At 32.8% G+C, this 18,451-nt stretch overlaps 2 protein-coding genes across 2 annotated transcripts; both read left to right on the forward strand.

Moving 5' to 3' along the window:
• Positions 1–1,975: 1,975 nt before the first annotated feature.
• Positions 1,976–4,122, forward strand: LOC18036915. Its single transcript, XM_006428111.2, has one exon. It carries the CDS (start codon positions 2,451–2,453, stop codon positions 3,924–3,926), a length of 1,476 nt encoding a protein of 491 aa, XP_006428174.1. The 5' UTR covers positions 1,976–2,450; the 3' UTR covers positions 3,927–4,122.
• A 12,078-nt stretch (positions 4,123–16,200) lies between these two features.
• LOC18037235 lies at positions 16,201–18,231 on the forward strand. The gene is made up of 3 exons (XM_006428113.2): positions 16,201–16,527; positions 16,801–17,552; positions 17,630–18,231. The coding sequence occupies exons 1-3, from the start codon at positions 16,240–16,242 to the stop codon at positions 18,096–18,098; spliced, it is 1,509 nt and encodes a 502-aa protein (XP_006428176.1). The 5' UTR covers positions 16,201–16,239; the 3' UTR covers positions 18,099–18,231.
• The last annotated feature ends 220 nt before the right edge of the window (positions 18,232–18,451 follow it).

Genomic DNA, 18,451 nt, shown 5'->3' on the forward strand with positions numbered 1-18,451 from the left:
TATATTTTACATTAAAAAGCACTTTTATCAGGAGCTGAAATTATGACACGGGGGTGAGGAAGCCATCAAAGAATATGAATATCCCCATCAATTCAATTCAGATCAACGGTTCAGATGATCAAAAAAGTGACTGCTGCAAAATCTCGTGTGAGCCACAGCTTCTCTGAAAAGGATCGATGTCCCATCAATCCACATTTTTGAATTTGATAGATAGCTAGCTAGCTCGCTCGCTCGATCGAAATCTTTGTAGTTGGCCGAGAGATTGCGCTCCCAAACAAAACAGTTAAAAGTTAGTAGTTTTACAAGTTCAAGTAACTTAAATGAGACATAATTAGGTAAGTGATTTGAAAGTGTTCATATCGCCACGTAGATCATTATGTATCATCTGATTAAAATAGAAAAAAAAAAGAAGAAAAAATCTACTGGACGATGTTACCTTCATTTCATGTGGTGAGCGGCAAGGCACGCGCGCGCGCGCGTTAGCTTGTTGAAACTATCAAACAGTGACACGTGGCAATGCCGCCTGCCAAATTGCGCCTGTGTAATTTTGTATGACTCAATACAATTTTATAATTATCAACCGTAAAGAATTGTCATGCGAATATATATTTATGGGTAATGATAAATATCTAAATTTTTTAATCTCAAAAATTATTTTAAATAATATGTAATTTATTAATTAATTTATAAAATTTAAATAAATAAATTATATTATTTTTACTAACTAAATGATGAATGATACATCATTTAATTTTTTTTTAAAATAAATAATTTAGAATATACAACACCATTGTATATTTATATGTTCGACAAAATAATTTAATGAATATTTACATTAATTGACCAAATGGTGAATAATTATATACATGCTATATTATTGAAATTGTAAATTAATCAAACAATTTCAGTATCACTTACTATATTCTTGCTACATTTTTTTTTAATCAAATATATTGTCTTTATCATCAACAACTCTAAATTGTACATTAATGGAGTTAGGGATCAATAATGGCAGCTTTTGGAAGCATTAGGTGCACAATTGGAACTTGGAATACGTAAAAATTCAGGATTTAAGGGCTGGGGCTTGGTCCTGTAGGGCAAATACAGACCATAGGTTATAAAAATAAATAAATAAATAAGACGTAGAAATGATAAAGACGTACAGTATCAATCCGAACCCAAGTTGTGTAATTAAAACATGTCATTAATTGTTATAAATTATCATTAAATATAGTTTCTTTTTGGTTTTGATAGTTGCAGCGAACTTTGTTGTTGTTGAACTGATCTATCCATCGAAACGAATGAGATTATTTGATCATTTTCTTGTGCTTTCTTTCAAACAATACTTAATAAATTAATTCTCATTAAATATAAGAAAAAGTGATGAAATTGGGAAGAGTAGTGAGAAAATTATCAGGAAAGTGAGAGAAAATATCAGCAGAGATCATGGACAAGACTGTGAAAGATTCTCTGAGGTTCCTCCATTATAACCCTAGATTTAAATTATTATTATTATTATTATTTTTATTTATAGTTCCTGAATTGGTCAAAGGCTGTGGGTGTTGGAGAACATTAATCTATTTTTGATCTTTATTAATTTACTATTAGTTTGTTATGCAAATTAACTAATCTAATAATCCCTTAACACTGAAACCATCAGGCAATATTAATATAATTGTTGCACAAAACATGAGACAATTATTAGATAATGTTTGATGAATCAATTTTATTTTTCATTCTAAATTTCTTTTGAAAGGTAATGGCTGTGATGGTTGTTATCTTTTCTTTATACCATTCAACAACCATCTCCTCTAATTTGTTTGCTTGCCCACCTCATTATTCCCACAAATTATATAAAAAAGGGTACTTGTTATTCAAATTTCATTTTTAATTTTCTTTTAATTTGGGAAAAAAAGGAAAAAATACTATCGACTTCACTCAACCTCAAACATTTTTCTTGTTTTCACACTATGAATCAAAACCACAACTCTCTCAGACTTTGACCAGTTAGATATTGCAACAAGCTAGCTCACACTTTTTTGGTTCTCTCTCACATGGCTGCCCCACTCTTGTAATCCTTTGGCTCCAAATCCATAACCAGAAACCTCTCAAAAGAAAAAAAAAAATCCTTCCTCTCTTCTTTTTCTCTCACTCTTCGTAATACAAAACCCTAATTTTCTCATACCCTTTGGTTGCTCAAAGGCCAAATGTTTGCAGATCAGAGCTCTAAAGGCAACAACAACAACAACATGGGTACTTTCTGATACGTCTCATATCTCTTTGCTTCCAGAAGATCTCTCTTTGTCTCTTTCCTTGTATTTATTTACACACCGTGCGGCTTTAAATGAGTCTCTTTGTGTGCAAGCAACCAAGCAAGTAAGCAAAGTAAGCAAAAGAAAATCTCAGTTTCTTGTCTACCTTTCTTTTTTATCTTCTTTTTGGGGGGTCTAATGGATTCTGGTAATAGCAATAGTATGCAATCTTCAAGTGGTGGTGGTGGTGATGAAGAGTATGATTCACGCGCTGACTCCATTTCTTCTTTCTTGAATAATAACTCATCAAGTTACCCCCCACCGCCGGCGCCGGCACCGGCGCAGCAGCAGCACCACCACCACCACCACCTTCACCAGCCTTCTTTGTTTGACCATTTGTCATCAAACTACAACTTTGATCCTTTATCAGCATCATCCTCATCATCATCAAGATTATCATCATCACTACCACTCAATACAAACCATCACCCAAATTCTCTCCTTAATCTTGATATGGTTTGGTCCAAAAGCTTAAGATCTGAGCCCAATTGCACCGATCTTGGTGGGTTGTTTGTTCCCTCCTCTTCGTCGTCAGCAACTGCTTTTCCAGCTTTACACGTTTCTCCTCGAGAAGGAGGAACTGAAAGCGTGTCATCAAAAGCTCCATCTTTTTTAGCGACGGCTCCAGGGCCTGGTCTAAATATCGACCAATCCCATATCAACCTTAACAACAGCAGCAACCAGCACAGTACTATGATGGTTCGGAACCCGAAAAAGAGATCAAGGGCTTCAAGGCGTGCTCCAACAACTGTGCTCACAACAGATACTACCAACTTTAGAGCTATGGTTCAAGAATTCACTGGGATTCCTGCACCACCCTTTACATCTTCACATTTCCCAAGAACAAGGCTTGATCTATTTGGTAATTCTTCATCAACTTCTTCTAGCTTGATGATGAGATCAACTATAGGTTCCCATCTGGATTCTTCACTGCCACAACCACCTTCTTCTTATAATCTTTTGAGACCATTCGCTCAAAAACTTATCAACCCAATCCCATTTTCTACCTCTAATAATAGTTCCATATTTATTGATGCTATTGCTTCTGCTTCTACTTCTACTCCTAATGCTACTGCTACGACTACCTCTACTAACATTAACTACCAACAACTACCTTCTCATCAACAAAATCTTTTCGGTATGAACATGCAACATAATAATCCAATTCTCAACTTACACTCACTCCTTCAAGTCCCCCCAAAATACCCACTTGCAAATTCCCCCATACTTGAAACCAAACCACCACCACCACCACCACCACCACAAGGCAGCTCTTTAGAGGAGCTTGGATTAAGTCATGCTGCTGCTGTTAGTGCCTCCCATCTTAACACAAACCTAATGAGTGGACTTCAAAGCTTAGTGTCATCATCAGACAACAACAACAGTCCTACAAGCTGGCATGGCCATGGGACTGGAACCGGCGCAACGGCTGCCGTGGGGTCAAATGAAAATGAAGAAGCAACAGCCGGGCTATTTGCAAATGGGAAACTGAGCAGATTCTCACAAGCTTCATCAGAATTTCATAGAGACAAGGGACAGGAGAGTGTGAATGTGGCGGCCGCTACAACAAGAACTGAAGGTATGGTGGAATCATGGATATGTTCCTCGGATTAATTAGAATTATTATTGATTGATTGATATAGTTTTAGAATCATGCAATTTGATTATGATGATGATGATGATCACAACAATTAAAGAATATGATATACATAGTTATTATGCATGAAGAGATAGATGGAATCTTTATGTTCTCCATCATCTTAACCATGACTTCCAACATAATTAGAGCACCCTTCTTTTTTTTCTTTTTTCCCCCTTTTTATTCTTAATTATATGTAAATAATACTTGGTCCTTTTATTTATTTATTTTTCTTCTTTATACACACACACACGTTCTCTCCTAATACAAACGATAATGGCCTCTTTTCAATGTGCCTGCTCTCCGCAATTTCTCATTAATATAATATTTTTATTTTTTAAGTTTTTGATGATTTTCTTGATGGGTCTGCAAGAATGGAATTAGAAACAAAATCATGAAACTGTCTTTTTCCCCTCTCCATAACCTCCTTTTTCTTTAGATATTTAAATTTAATAGTTTTTTTCTTCTACACAGGTTCGCACTTTTGAAAATACTAGTTTATTGAAATAATACTGTGTTGTTATTTCAATAATTCTGTGTCATTATTTTATCGTAAAATACTAATATATTGCTTCGAATATATTTTGTAAAATAGAAACGTTTACACATGAAAATTTTCATATATTTAAAAAAAAAAAAAGTGAACCGAAGCAAATCAAATGGCATTGAAGTTTTGGCTGGTTTATTCTATCATTATCTACCATTGGGAAATTCACAGAATATATACAGTGGTGTTCATGCGGATTTCCGTTAAATTGTGTTAAATTGTGAATAGAGCTAAAAGATAAGAAAAATATGAATTTTAATATATATATATTTTATTTTTAATATTAAAATTTATATTTTTTTTCATCGTTTTATTCTATATGCATAAATTTTTTATAAGAACGTCCGTACCTAAACATGACTGATATATATTATATTTGCTTAAAAATCTCTATAAAACATATTTCGGAGTGATTGGTGGCATGATTTGGGGAATCGTTAGCCGCCGCAATCTTATTCAAATATCTATTCATGGATGCATAAATTTCTTTTATTCTCACAATTATTGTCTTTTGCTTACTTTGATGATATATAGATATGCCCAAAATTTTATTTGATAATACACGCCATTATACGAATAAAATACTCCAATTCTACTAAGCCAATATTTTAGAGTTTGGCACATTTCGCACGTACGTTAAAATATCTGTTCGTGCTCGGACTTTTGGACAGAACTGACCTTTTATATAAATTGGTGTTTAAAGTACAACCATGGGAATTCGAATTTCTTGCTTTCCAATTTTCCTTTATTGCAAGCAAAAGCTGGCCAATTTCGATCGCAAGATGAAAAATTTATTTGGCTGTTGAATATTTTGATCACATGCTATAAGAATATGATACCCTTTTAATAGTTCGTGTTTCTCGTGCTCCTTGTGCGATGCTTAAAGAAAATGTAATATGGAAAAGTAATAACAGTTAATGCTTCCTCTTCTGTGTGTGAATGTATCACAATGATACCAATTTGTAAAAGCTATTAGTTTATGCAAGTGTTTGGTGGTAGTGCTTACAAAAGGGAAACTAGCCATAGTAATTTTCGAATTCTTAATGTTGTGGTTTGTGGGAGGGGGGTTTGGTTTGTGGAGGGGTGCTTCAACTTGAAAAAGTTGAAGCTAATATAATTACAAAGTGATTAGTAGCTTTTGTCTTCTTTTATTTTGGAGTATGATTTAAGTTATATATGTTTGATGATTATATCATTAAGAAGACATATGATACGTGGACTACTCAAAGTTATTGGTTTTGAATCATCTGGCAAGGTGAGACTTAAACATCACTAAAAGTACTTGAGTATAAGCACTAATTCCCTCTTCATCATTATACACTGACCATTTATATCTTTTTCCCCTAAACAATGCCCTGGCATGAGGCTAATTAATTAAGGTATCGCCCCAAAGAAAATAACTTCTAAAAAATAATTACATAATATGCCATGTAGAGGTTTCTGCCAAGCAATTGCAGTAATGATGTTATGAAAGCTTTTCCTCCCCGCCAGCGCCAAGGGAGAAAGAGGCTGAGGCACGAGAGAATTTATATAATTGACAAGTTGACAAGCATAATGTTGAAATGTTTCAAATTTCTGAAATTTTCTATAAAAAAAAAGTTGCAAATCCAAACACTCCTGAAAATGTTGTCATTATCAAAAGTAAGGGGTAATGAATCTTTTGCATGTAAATATCTCTAAAAGTTGATAATCTTTTTGATTTCTTTTGATTGAGAGATCATGATCTTTTTCACTTCCAATTATATAAATCCTTTTCACTATACCTTTGGGTTTAAATTTTGAATGATAGCTTGTAGCTAGTTTCAAAAAAATTTGAATCTTTTTGGGGCGAAGGTGTGAGAGACAAAAAATGAAAAAAATAGATATAGATGAACCTTTTTGGTCACTACATCTTTTATAAATCTTAGAAAATAAATTGAAATGATTAACCATGGGATTTTGGGAGATTTAAAGGGGGGCCCAGAGTGGTGTTGTGACCTGTGATACGGGCAACTTTCTTTTAGCATCATGGTGGCCCATGCCAGTGAATGAATAGCCTTTGCTCTTTAGCAATGATGGCTAGCCCACGGGAACAGAATCGATGTAAAATTGTCAAAGGCTGAAACAGTAGTGTGGCTAGCTAGTTAACTGGCAAAGAGCCAAAGACAATCTATTTTACTTATAAAAATGCCCTACAAATTTCGAGCCTGAACTCAAAAAGGATGCTCATCTTTTGGTATCCCCAACACCTTTAAGGCATATATTCAAGTGCCCATTATATTAGTAGAAGAGGACAAACTTTTGTGTTTAATTTACAGATAGTATAACGCCGAAATATTCCAAAGTACAAATATCTTTGATTAATTTTACCTATATCTAAGTTCTTTTGGATCATATCTACAAATAGTACGCACAAAGTTTGTGTTAGATATTGCTAACAGCACAATTGAACTAATTGATCCAGCTTGTTTAACTTTTGACTATTTCATTCTTGGGAGTTTAGGTTTCTATGTTGATCTTGTTGTTAATTACGTGCCAATTATACATCAACTTTGTCGGAAAAGAAGTTCTCAAATAAATGCCCTCATTAAACAATATCTTAAGCCTAAAATTGCTTTTGAGGAGTTCCAAAATCCCTCTTTGTTCTTGGAATAATCACTCAAATACTTGGAATGGATTGTATACAAATAATTTGGTAATAAGCAAATGATATGGAATGATCGGAGAATATTATTATATCCTCCATTTCTTTTTAATTCACCTTAACCCTTTTAATCTCTTCAGGTTTTGATGTAAAAGCTTATGAATTTCACTCCACTCAAAAATTAATTTGTGAGTTAATAGTTACCATAAGTTTATATGGAGAGCACATGCGGGGTTATCTTTTTAACACTGTAGAGTTGCAATCCTAGCTTCTTGTTAAACGTTGCTCTTATATAATTAGTTGATGAGGTTCTTTTTATGATAACTCGATGTGTCACATTTCAAATGGTCCACTTAACCTCCTTTCCTAAAGCAAACTTAGATAGCTCAATGGCAACTAAACCATAATGGGAGTGCTGGAATAATCATGGTATTTTTTCAGTTGATTGCAAAAACATATGATTAAAGTATAGAGTGATTGCGAGATGACGAGAGTATGTGCGGTGGGTCTTTGAAGACTTGGGCGCGAGTCTTCAGCCTACACTTTTGGCTGCAGCCACCGCACCTTTGATTTGAGATAGATGCCTGAATAAGGGCCATTATTCAATTAATTAATTACATACTATTTGGACATAGGTTTGATATCACCGAACCTTCACATAAAATCTCTCCCAATGTCGTCATTTTTCTTAATTCTATGATTTTTTTTAGCGAACTTAAATACCATTTATTTCTTGTAACACAAAAAATCAATAAAATAATAAAATAATTTATCCCATAAAATTTTAATATTTTATAATTAAAAAAATAAAAAATTGAACCCACAGCCTTGTGAGAGACTGTACCTTACATTACATGTAAGGTAACAAAATTTCTTAGATATTTATTTTTTGTTGGTACCTGAGTTATGTCTTTTGGGTAAAGAAGATTCTCCTTTAATGGAGAGATGATGAGGAATCAAACTTCAGTTTTGTAAGGACAAATGACATGTTTCATCATCCCCTTATTGATAAGTTTACTTAAGATTACTTTACGGGCTGTAGTAATAAATGAGCAGGTAATATATATAGGTACCCAATTCATTGCAGAAACCCCAAGAAGGTCCTACGTATATAACCGCTCTTTGCTCTTAGGATTTAATTATGTAATAGCTAGATATGGCATTGGCATGTATCGAACCCATAAAATGGCATTATTTTGGATTACCTGTAACTTGCATCTGGATAGGACACCCCTCAAAAAATTAAAGCACATAAATTATGGGTCAGTTGCCCTTGTCATTGAAACGTAATTAAGACAAAGGATAAGAATCTACATTAACATTAAGGCACGCACAATTACAATGGCCATATATACACCTTTAACTTGAGAGACATGTAATAATTTAATCGGAAAGAAGTTAAATATATTATAATATAATTTGATGTCAAGCTCAAAATCTTTTTATCTAAAACATAACATAAACTTTTGCAATTCGTCTGTCTTGAATTTTAACAATAATTTCCGATATCTTAATCTGTGTTTTATTACAAATGATTTGAATTGTTGTAATCTGAATTAAGTAAAAATAACAAACGTAACATTAATCTTTTTATAGTATATTATCCAATTGGTCCTAAAATCTATATCAGAAATACACAATTAATTTGATCAATTAATGCAATTCATTACCTAGCTATAGCACACTTGTATTTATGGGCAATTATGGACTTCAAATTTCAAGAAGGGGGACTCTATCACCTAAACTAGCCATGGGTACCATTGCTTTGTATTCTTTAGGGTGGTTCAAATATTTCTCTCCATGCTCCTATATATACGGCTATCTATACCAATTAAAAATATTACATGCCATTGTCTACGCTATGAAATAACAACACAACAGTCTTGATTCCATTAATAAGATAATGACTACATAACTACTCCGTTTTCTAAATTCAGTATTTTTTTTTCTTCAATCGAAGGCACTACAATATCAATTCTTATCACACAATAATGCTGGTGATTGAAATTAAATGTTTACTGGTTACAAAACTGGCACTTTTAAGTTATAAAATTTTCCTTGTTTTTTCTTTAATTGAGAAGATTTATAATAAATAATATTTATGAACAGGAGGATTGAGGTGAATTTTAAATTGTTTTTATCTTTAAAACAATATATGATTTCAATAAAAGTTGAAGAAGATTCAACGGATATATATTACAAGAAGTTCTAATGTATTCCATTTTTTTTTTCAAAAAGGAACATTTACTTCCAATAAATCCTTTTTTTTAATATCCTTAGGCAAGGGGTATAGGTCTCACTTATAGTTGGTGTAAATTTCTAAACTATACTCAAATACCTTTGGTTTGTGATATAAGGATATGAATTTAGATTGTCATAGAACTTGAAAATTATAAGATTTATAGGGGATCTGATCTAATGCGCATGATCTCACATATTACGGCGTCTAATGGTGTGCGTGACAAACTCTCATTAGGGAATATTAAATCTTACAACAAATCTCTCTCAATCAAAACTCACCACGCATGTGATTGCGCATCATAATGTATGTGATGGCTCACATTAGATTAAGCTCTTATATGTAGAGTGTAATAAGTTCATTTTCGTTTGAATCTTATAAGGAAAAAAAAAAGATTGGCCTTCGATTACCCCTCACCTTTTAAAATTAATTTTAAAAAAAAATCCTTCACTCTATTTTTTTTAAATTATCCTAAACTCATATGTTACTTGGATCTCCATCATATCTTGTGCACCAAGTGGGCCAGAGATGATTTGCAGCAGGCCCATATTGTCTGCCATTAGAATTATCAACTGTAACCAATAGTTTATTATATAAAAGCTAAAAATTCAACTCTTTATGAAAAGATAGGCAGCCAAGAATCCAACATTGTCATTCTTCAACAGTTTGGCTAGGATTTAACATTCTGTTAAACTGATTTGTAAAGCTACCCATGTAAATAAATGATTCATAATTAATGTTGTTACAAGAAATGTGAAGAGTTAAAAGAGGATGATAGAACTATGAATAAGTAGAAAAGATGCTAGAATCATGATTTTAAAATTACATGTATAATTAATTGTTATGCATCCAAATTACTTTATTGGTAATTATTTCATTTTGTGCAATTTGCATGATTTTGAAATTATTGAAATTTCAATGGTCCTTCGGATTGCACCCCATATAATCAGCAAATAATGACAGTTTGTTTTTGCTAGTTCGGATCTCATTTGCATAAGTTCACGACGGCTCAAAAGTTTAATCATAACCCTTCTGTTATTTATTATAAATAAGAGAGTCATTTAATACATGATGAGGAATAGATATAAGGACGTGATAAGTTTAACCATTCATCTGAAGTAACAGACGGATGTCAACTAAACATTTTGTTTTTCATATTTGAGATGAATCCCATAAGGTATACAATCCACCACCCTTGACTCTACTTCTAAATTATTTAGAAGGTAATGTATCGTCACAAATATTAGTACAATAAAGCTGGTCGTTACAGATCAAAATACTTAAATTTTTTTTTAAATGATATAATTGTTTCCTCCGCGTACACTGCATCTCAATATAAAAAAATCCAATCAACTATGTCATCTTTTTCGGAACTAGTATTAAAAATCTTCTCATCATCATCAATTGTTTTGCAATCCATTGCTCATTTGCCCACATGGGAGAGGGAAATAGGAAAGCAAATTTGTAAATTTTCTTTTGTGTAAAATGGATGAGATTTGTCTCCCAACAAAACCTTTTTGGGTGCCATTGACATTGAAAATGTGAAGCAACAAGAGACAAAGAAAAGGAGGGTTTGAGTGGACCCTTATCAAAGCCAAACCGTCCTTTCTTTCATCATGTTTGCTTCCCTCTTAATGATGCCATTTGCCTGTGCCCATATTAATGAAATCATGGCTAGTGACTCAGCACAGAAACTCTCATCATTTCTCTTTGTCCGACTCAAAAACCCCCATTGGGTAACTTTAATTTTATTTTCTATGCAATTTTATAGCTTGCCCGTTTCCATTTTTCACCCCAAATCTCAGTTCATCCCAATGAAAAGGAGTGGAAAGTTCACTACGTAAGCCAATTGTAAGTTGAGAAATCTCAAAACGTTTTTTTTTAATAATCTAATAGCATTTATTTTGGGAAGTTTTTTTAGTAAAACAAAAACAAAAACAAAATTTGAGAGCAATTTATACATCCCTATTTGAATCTCCCATTCTTACTTACCTAAACAGACAAAAATACCTGTAAAAATATCACTAGAAGAGCTATCCAGCCCATGCAAACAAGGCCATTTAGTTCTGGACTTTGACATTTTATGATTTTTTTTTTGTTTTGTTTTGACAGGAAAAATTTAGACACATTCCTTTTAGAGCAATTTTTTTTTTCTTTCGCTCATGTGTTTTTGGATTTGAAAGAGAGGAGAACAAAACGTTGGGTAAATTAATTAGTACTGCATGCTCCTTCGATTTTGGGTATTTTCATATATTTTCCATTTATGTTTGTACTGATTTCTATGGTTATAAAGTTAAGAGTTGATGCCAAAAGATATCCTTCACTTCTTTTACTTGAATGGTTGGTATTGCAAGGAAAATAGCATATTTTTTGAAATTTTGGATTAATCTATATGGAAAAAGGGCAGGTAAATAAGAAATTAAAAAGTGGAAAGTAAATCTAAAGGGGAAGCAAAAGAAAAGAACCAATATGGGGTTACAGACAAATTAGAATCCGATCCACACAAGCATGTTTTGTCAATGAAAAAAAATAAAAATTAGAAAGAGAGTGATGACGATAGGATAGCGATAGCATATAGGGTTGAAAAATGAATAGAGGCCAATTGAGTAGGATGTGATTAGATGGATTAAGAACAATACTTTCGGTGAGTCACTTCCCATTACATTAATCATCTTAAATATATATTTGATTTGATTTGATGAGCATGGTAAAAGTTTTGACATCAATAGTCTTTAGGCGATCATTTGGAGCCTGGTAGTGGGGCATATATTTCATGATCATATACTGTTCCTTTATTTTTGTAATGTGCGTGCTTGTGATTTACCCACTACAGACATACAACCACAAGCTTACCTTGTAAACACACATGAACCCGACCCCGAAACAGCACCTGGTTTTGCATTTTAGGATCCAAGCCAGAAAAACCATCTTTAGTTTTAGGACCGACGTCCAAATAGATTTCTTTGTGATCCAATTTAGAGTAGAGCTATTAGCATCTCCCGGCTTACACCCTATTCGAACTTCATGTTCACGTTTTTTTCTTCCTCTTCCTTCGAAGAAACAAGTCTCTTACAATTTTTCTTTTTTTCTTTTTTTGGTTGATACGAATCATCCACTCACTACCGTTAATAGGTATTCTCTCCCAATGCAGATCTTTGTAATTTCTCTTTAGAACAAAAGAAAAAATAAAGAGAAAAAAATGTTAAATATCGAATAATGACCAATGTATATGGTTATTGGTTATTGATAGTATGAGATTTATTCTTAACAATAATGGTGTATTTACTAATTAATAATCCAAATGAGTTGGAATCGAAATTGGCTGAAATTGAAATAAGGAATGAGAATCAGAATAAATTGTTTATTTTAATTATGAAAATAAGAGTTTGAATGAATTGTTACAAATAACTAAACTGACCTTAGTTGATTATTGTCATTACTTATTATAATAATTGTGATGATGATGATGATGATAATAATAATAATAATAATAATTGTTGTTGTTGTTGTTGTTGTTAATATTACTGTTACTATTAATACTACTGCTGATGTTGCTATTAGTAGTATTAGTAGCAGCAGCAATAATAATGATAAGTATTAATTGTAACGATTAATAATACTAATTAATATTAGTAGCAACAATATTATTATTAGTGTTATTATGATTATGATTGTTATCAACAATAAATTTTTCATAATAAGAATAATTATATAAGGAAATATAAAATGAGAATTTCAAAATTTAAGTGGGGATAATTAATTATTTTAGGAAATGAGACTTTCATTCCTCCCTTCCCTATGGGAATGAGAACTCTACTAATCATTCTCAATTTTAATGCTGTGTTTACTTGTTGGAGTGGGAGTGAGGAGTGTGGATTCCTCCTACTCCAGCATTTACTTCCTCAAAATGGGAAGAGATTGGGAATCCCACTCTGTGGGCCCCACTCATTTTTGGAGTGGGGAGTGGGAGTGGGACTCCCATTGGGGGAGGTGGGAGTGGGAATCCACTCCCACCTATTCCCACTCCCACCTCTTCCTTTTTTACCCTTTTATTTTTAATTTAATTTAATTTAATATTTTATAATTAATAAAATAAAATAAATAATATTATATTTATTTGAATAATATTATTATATTTATTTGAATAATAATATTATATTTAACTAAATAGTAATTTGCATTGATTGTAAGTTAAAATTATTTTAAAATAATATTATTATATTAATAGAGAATTAATAAATATAATATTATTATATTTATTTAAAAAACAATAGTACTATATTTATTTAATAATAATAATAAATAGTTTATTCTAAGAAAATATTAATTTTGTACTAAATAATATAATATTATTTTATATAATAATAAATTTAATATAATTATATTAAATAAAATAAGGTTTCATTTTATATTAAAATTAAAATTAATAATTTATTGTTCATAATTAAGAACATTAATAATTATAATAAATTTACAAATATAATAAAATAAATATTATGCATTAAATATATTTTTATTAGTTTTGTAATTAAAAACTATAATTCTTTAAATAAGGATAAAATTGTAATTTGAAACTATTTACTCCCAATCCAAGACAAAGTAAACACATAAATTAGATTCTGATCTCTATTCCATGCTTCCATTCCAGTGTAAGTAAACAACCTACTCCCACTCCACACTCCCAATTTTAGGATTTCCACTCCTCAGGATTCCCAATCCAATCCAAAAAGTAAACTCTACCTAAGTGAGGCCACTGCTTTGATTCTCATTTCATCTTTTATTTAAGTAAGTAAATACATAATTCATGCCCATTCTTTGATTCTCATTCTCATTCTTAATAAGCAAACACACCATAACAAGAAAGAATAAACTTTTTAGAATCTAAAGAAATCACTACGTAGGTTGAGGAATGTCGGTGAGTTTTGGTTTCACGCTTACAGAGAAAATGCTCTTTTATCTTTTGTGTATTATTGTAAATTGAAATGCGGATAAAATTGTAATTATAACAGGGGGTTTGATAAAGATGTTCTTAAGGGTGCCCATTGTGTCACTCTCCAATAAAATGGTCGTTGGGCCCAACTTCCTTAACCCAAATTTGCTTGGGCTGAACACAACCTCATACAATCCACGTCATTGTGTTTCATTCAACCACAATCTTGAACATTGAAACTATCCCATGAAAGAATAAAATACAATAGAGTAATGTAATACTTAATTGAGATACTTAATTTGTATATTAGTTGATGTGGTAAATTATTTGATATTATTTAATTGATTTAGGAAATAATTAGTTATTAATTTTTTTAATTAATAAAATTTTATTGATGTCACATCAATCCGATGCGAATTAATTATTCTAATCAAGCATAATATTATTGAATACAGTAAAAGAAAATAAATTAAAAAAAAAACTGAAAGTGGTGATAAATTTTTGTTGGGTTTTTTAAATCAAGTTGCATTTCTTTATCATCATAAAATACAACTTGTTAATGACAGAATGATAAAGAACCAAATTCGAATTTAATAAAACAACTAACACTATTATAATAAGACCTTAAGTAAGAACCAATGGTAAAGGAAAGCATTTAACAATGACTTAGGAAAGAACCTTTAACTTGGAAATATAAATCTCGTTAAAATATGTTGTTGTAATGCACGATATTAAAATAAGATTTCAGCAGAACCAATGGTAAAGGAAAGCATTTAACAATGACTTAGGAAAGAACCTTTAACTTGGAAATATAAATCTCGTTAAAATATGTTGTTGTAATGCACGATATTAAAATAAGATTTCAGCAGCACAGTGTCCTTTAATCCTTATTTATTCTCCGTAGAAAGCAAGTAACATCATTCTCAAACTCTTTTAAGATCTATAATTGGCCGGACTAGGGATGGCAATGGGCACCGCCCGCAGCGGGTTTGCCATTACCAAACCCAAACCCGCACAAAATTTAAATTACCAAACCCACCCGCAACCCGCAGCGGGTTTTAATTTTTTTTAAAAAACCCACCCGCAGCGGGTTTTAACAATTACCAAACCCGCAATGGTATCCGGCGGATTTTTTGCGGGTTTCCGTATTTAAAATCACAAATATTTAATATATAAATTTATAATAATAACCTCAAGTTCCATATAACATATTCAATTTTATATTTAAACAGTGTAAATGAAAAATTAAAATTTCCACATCAATTCAACACAAATTCTCAAATTTAAGTATAAATTATACAAATCTATTTAAAAAACACAAACTAATATCTAAAAATAATAATTACATTTCATATTATCATTTAAAACAAGATCAAAGAGAATATATTTATTTTATTCACCACCATAAGCACCCATCTAACACAATGCCTAAAATAATAATCAAGATTAATATTTTCAAATACTAATTCGAAGGGAAATGCTTTTAGTTTTCTTTAGGTTATGACTTTAGAATAAGAGATGAGCCATATACACACATACACAACTTTGAGCCTTTTGCTATTTGGTAATTTGATTAATTACATTATTTTCTTTATATATTTTTATATTTAAATTAAATTAAAAATATTTGAAAAAATTATTGCGGGTTTGGTGGATATCCATGCGGGTATCCACCGGGTATAAGGTTAATACCAAACCCACCCGCATCCATATGCGGGTTTTAATTTATAATACTAAATCCGCCCGCAACGGATAAAATTACCCGCAACGGGCGGGTTTTGGCGGGTGGGTTTGGGCGGGTTTGCGGGTTTGCGGGTACAATTGCCATCCCTAGGCCGGACCCACCCTTAAATTATATTCTCCCTCCCGCATCCAAAGCCAAAAAACAGAGCACTCTGCACCAACTCAAAACAAAATACTTTCCATGTCATTTTTCATCAACAAACACAATGAAATCAGAGACTTTAACATTAGTTCTAGTGAACTTTGCAGCAATAATGGAGAGAGCTGATGAATCGATGCTACCAGGAGTGTACAAAGAAGTTGGTGCTGCTCTGCATACAGATCCCACTGGACTGGGCTCGCTCACTCTGTTTAGATCAATTGTTCAATCTTTTTGTTACCCTTTGGCTGCTTACTTATCTGCGCATCACAATCGTGCCCATGTCATTGCTCTTGGTGCTTTTCTCTGGGCTGCTGCCACATTTCTCGTCGCCTTTTCCTCCACTTTCTTTCAGGTCTGATCTGTTTTTGATGGAAAATTGTGCTCGCAAATTGATTTTGTGCATGATTATGTACCCAGATCCCATAGATTTTGAAACATTGCTTAAATGTTACTCGGTAATTCCATGTTGAAAAGATTTGTTAGACTTTGAACATACAAAAGAAAAAAGTTCTGCAGTTTCAGAAACAAAAATAAAAAGTTTTGCATTTTCGGAAACAAAAACATGCTGTCAAGAATCAGTTTTCATTTTCTCGAGGGGTGCATAATTTGTCAATTGGTTCAATAGGTAGCAGTTTCAAGAGGCTTGAATGGTATAGGACTAGCCATTGTGATTCCTGCAATTCAATCACTTGTTGCAGATTCAACTGATGAAACCAACCGCGGGATGGCCTTTGGATGGCTACAACTAACAGGATACCTCGGCTCAGTCCTTGGGGGATTCTGTTCAGTACTGATAGCTTCAACATCATTCATGGGGATCCCCGGCTGGAGACTTGCTTTTCACTTGGTAGGACTAATTAGTGTCATTGTTGGTGTTCTAGTTCATGTCTACGCTAATGATCCGCGTTGCTTGGCAAAGGATGGTACCAAAATAGATCATAAACCCCGTAGGCCCTTTTGGGCTGACATCAAGGACTTAATCACAGATGCGAAGATGGTAATCAAAATCCCAACATTCCAAATCATTGTGGCTCAAGGTGTATTTGGTTCATTTTCCGGGTCAGCTTTCGCGTTTGCCGCAATGTGGTTAGAACTCATTGGTTTCTCCCACAAGTTAACAGCATTTCTCATGACTCTCTTTGTCATTGCATTCTGTCTCGGGGGTCTATTCGGAGGCAAAATGGGAGACATTCTCGCCCAACGCTTACCAGATTCCGGAAGAGTTATTCTATCACAAATTAGTGCTGCCTCAGTAATTCCAACTGCTGCAGTTTTGCTGTTGGTCTTGCCTGATGATCCATCCACTGCATTCTTGCACGGCCTAGCCTTGTTCATCATGGGATTGTGCATGTCCTGGAATGCTCCCGCGACAAACAAGTACGTATGATATACCTTTTGTAACGCGCTGTTACAATGTCGATTTACTAGTACTACTGTATAAATTGTGCCTATAGTCCGATATTTGCAGAGATAGTTCCTGAGAGATGCAGAACAAGCATATATGCATTGGATCAATCTTTCGAGTCCATTCCATCATCATTTGCTCCGGCTGTTGTTGGGATTTTAGCTCAGCATGTGTATGGTTACAAGCCAATTCCTCAGGACGCATCAAATTCTGTAGAGATTGAAACGGATAGAGAGAATGCAGCATCACTTGCCAAGGCAATTTATGCGGCAATGAGCATTCCGATGGCTATATGTTGCATCATCTACTCTTTCCTGTATTGCTCTTACCCTAATGACCGTGTGAAAGCAACAACGGATGCACTGAAAGAGTCAGAAATGCAGAAGTTAGTGGCTGATTCGATTGAAAAATGTTGTCATGTTCATGTTTTGGAAGTGGAGATGAATGCTAAGGAAGAAAAAGGAGATAGAATTGATAGGGAACATGAAGGAGAGCAAAAGTCTTTGCTTTCTCATTAGCTAACATTAATGTCAAACGGACTAGACTGATGAAATTGATTCATTCATTTGGTAGATCATTTTAAGTTCATGAGCAAAGGGGCTATGCATTGTCTATATATTCAAGGAAATTGGATCAAAATATGAGATAACAGTTTGTAAAATGTGCTCTGTAGTAACGTTAATTGTCACTTACGTCCACCGACTTAATCAGTCACAAATTCGAAGCATTTTTTTTTGTTTGTTACAATGCAATAATAATTATTAAAAAATTTAACCCTCAATTTTAACTTGTTTTATCTTTTAGATGAAAAGAGATGACCAAAGAAAAATTACGTTAAATTTACAAAGAATAGTCCATTTACAATTTTTTA

The sequence above is a fragment of the Citrus clementina genome, unplaced genomic scaffold, assembly GCF_000493195.1.
Source record: "Citrus clementina cultivar Clemenules unplaced genomic scaffold, Citrus_clementina_v1.0 scaffold_7, whole genome shotgun sequence".
NCBI classification, from domain to species: Eukaryota; Viridiplantae; Streptophyta; class Magnoliopsida; order Sapindales; family Rutaceae; genus Citrus; species Citrus x clementina.

Bases quoted from the DNA above. Each gene is read 5' to 3' on its own strand.
- LOC18036915 (XM_006428111.2), top strand. From the start codon at position 2,451: ATGGATTCTGGTAATAGCAATAGTATGCAATCTTCAAGTGGTGGTGGT.
- LOC18037235 (XM_006428113.2), top strand. From the start codon at position 16,240: ATGAAATCAGAGACTTTAACATTAGTTCTAGTGAACTTTGCAGCAATA. The intron at 16,528-16,800 runs GTCTGATCTGTT...TTGGTTCAATAG, and splicing joins TTTCCTCCACTTTCTTTCAG to GTAGCAGTTTCAAGAGGCTT. The intron at 17,553-17,629 runs GTACGTATGATA...TTGTGCCTATAG, and splicing joins AATGCTCCCGCGACAAACAA to TCCGATATTTGCAGAGATAG.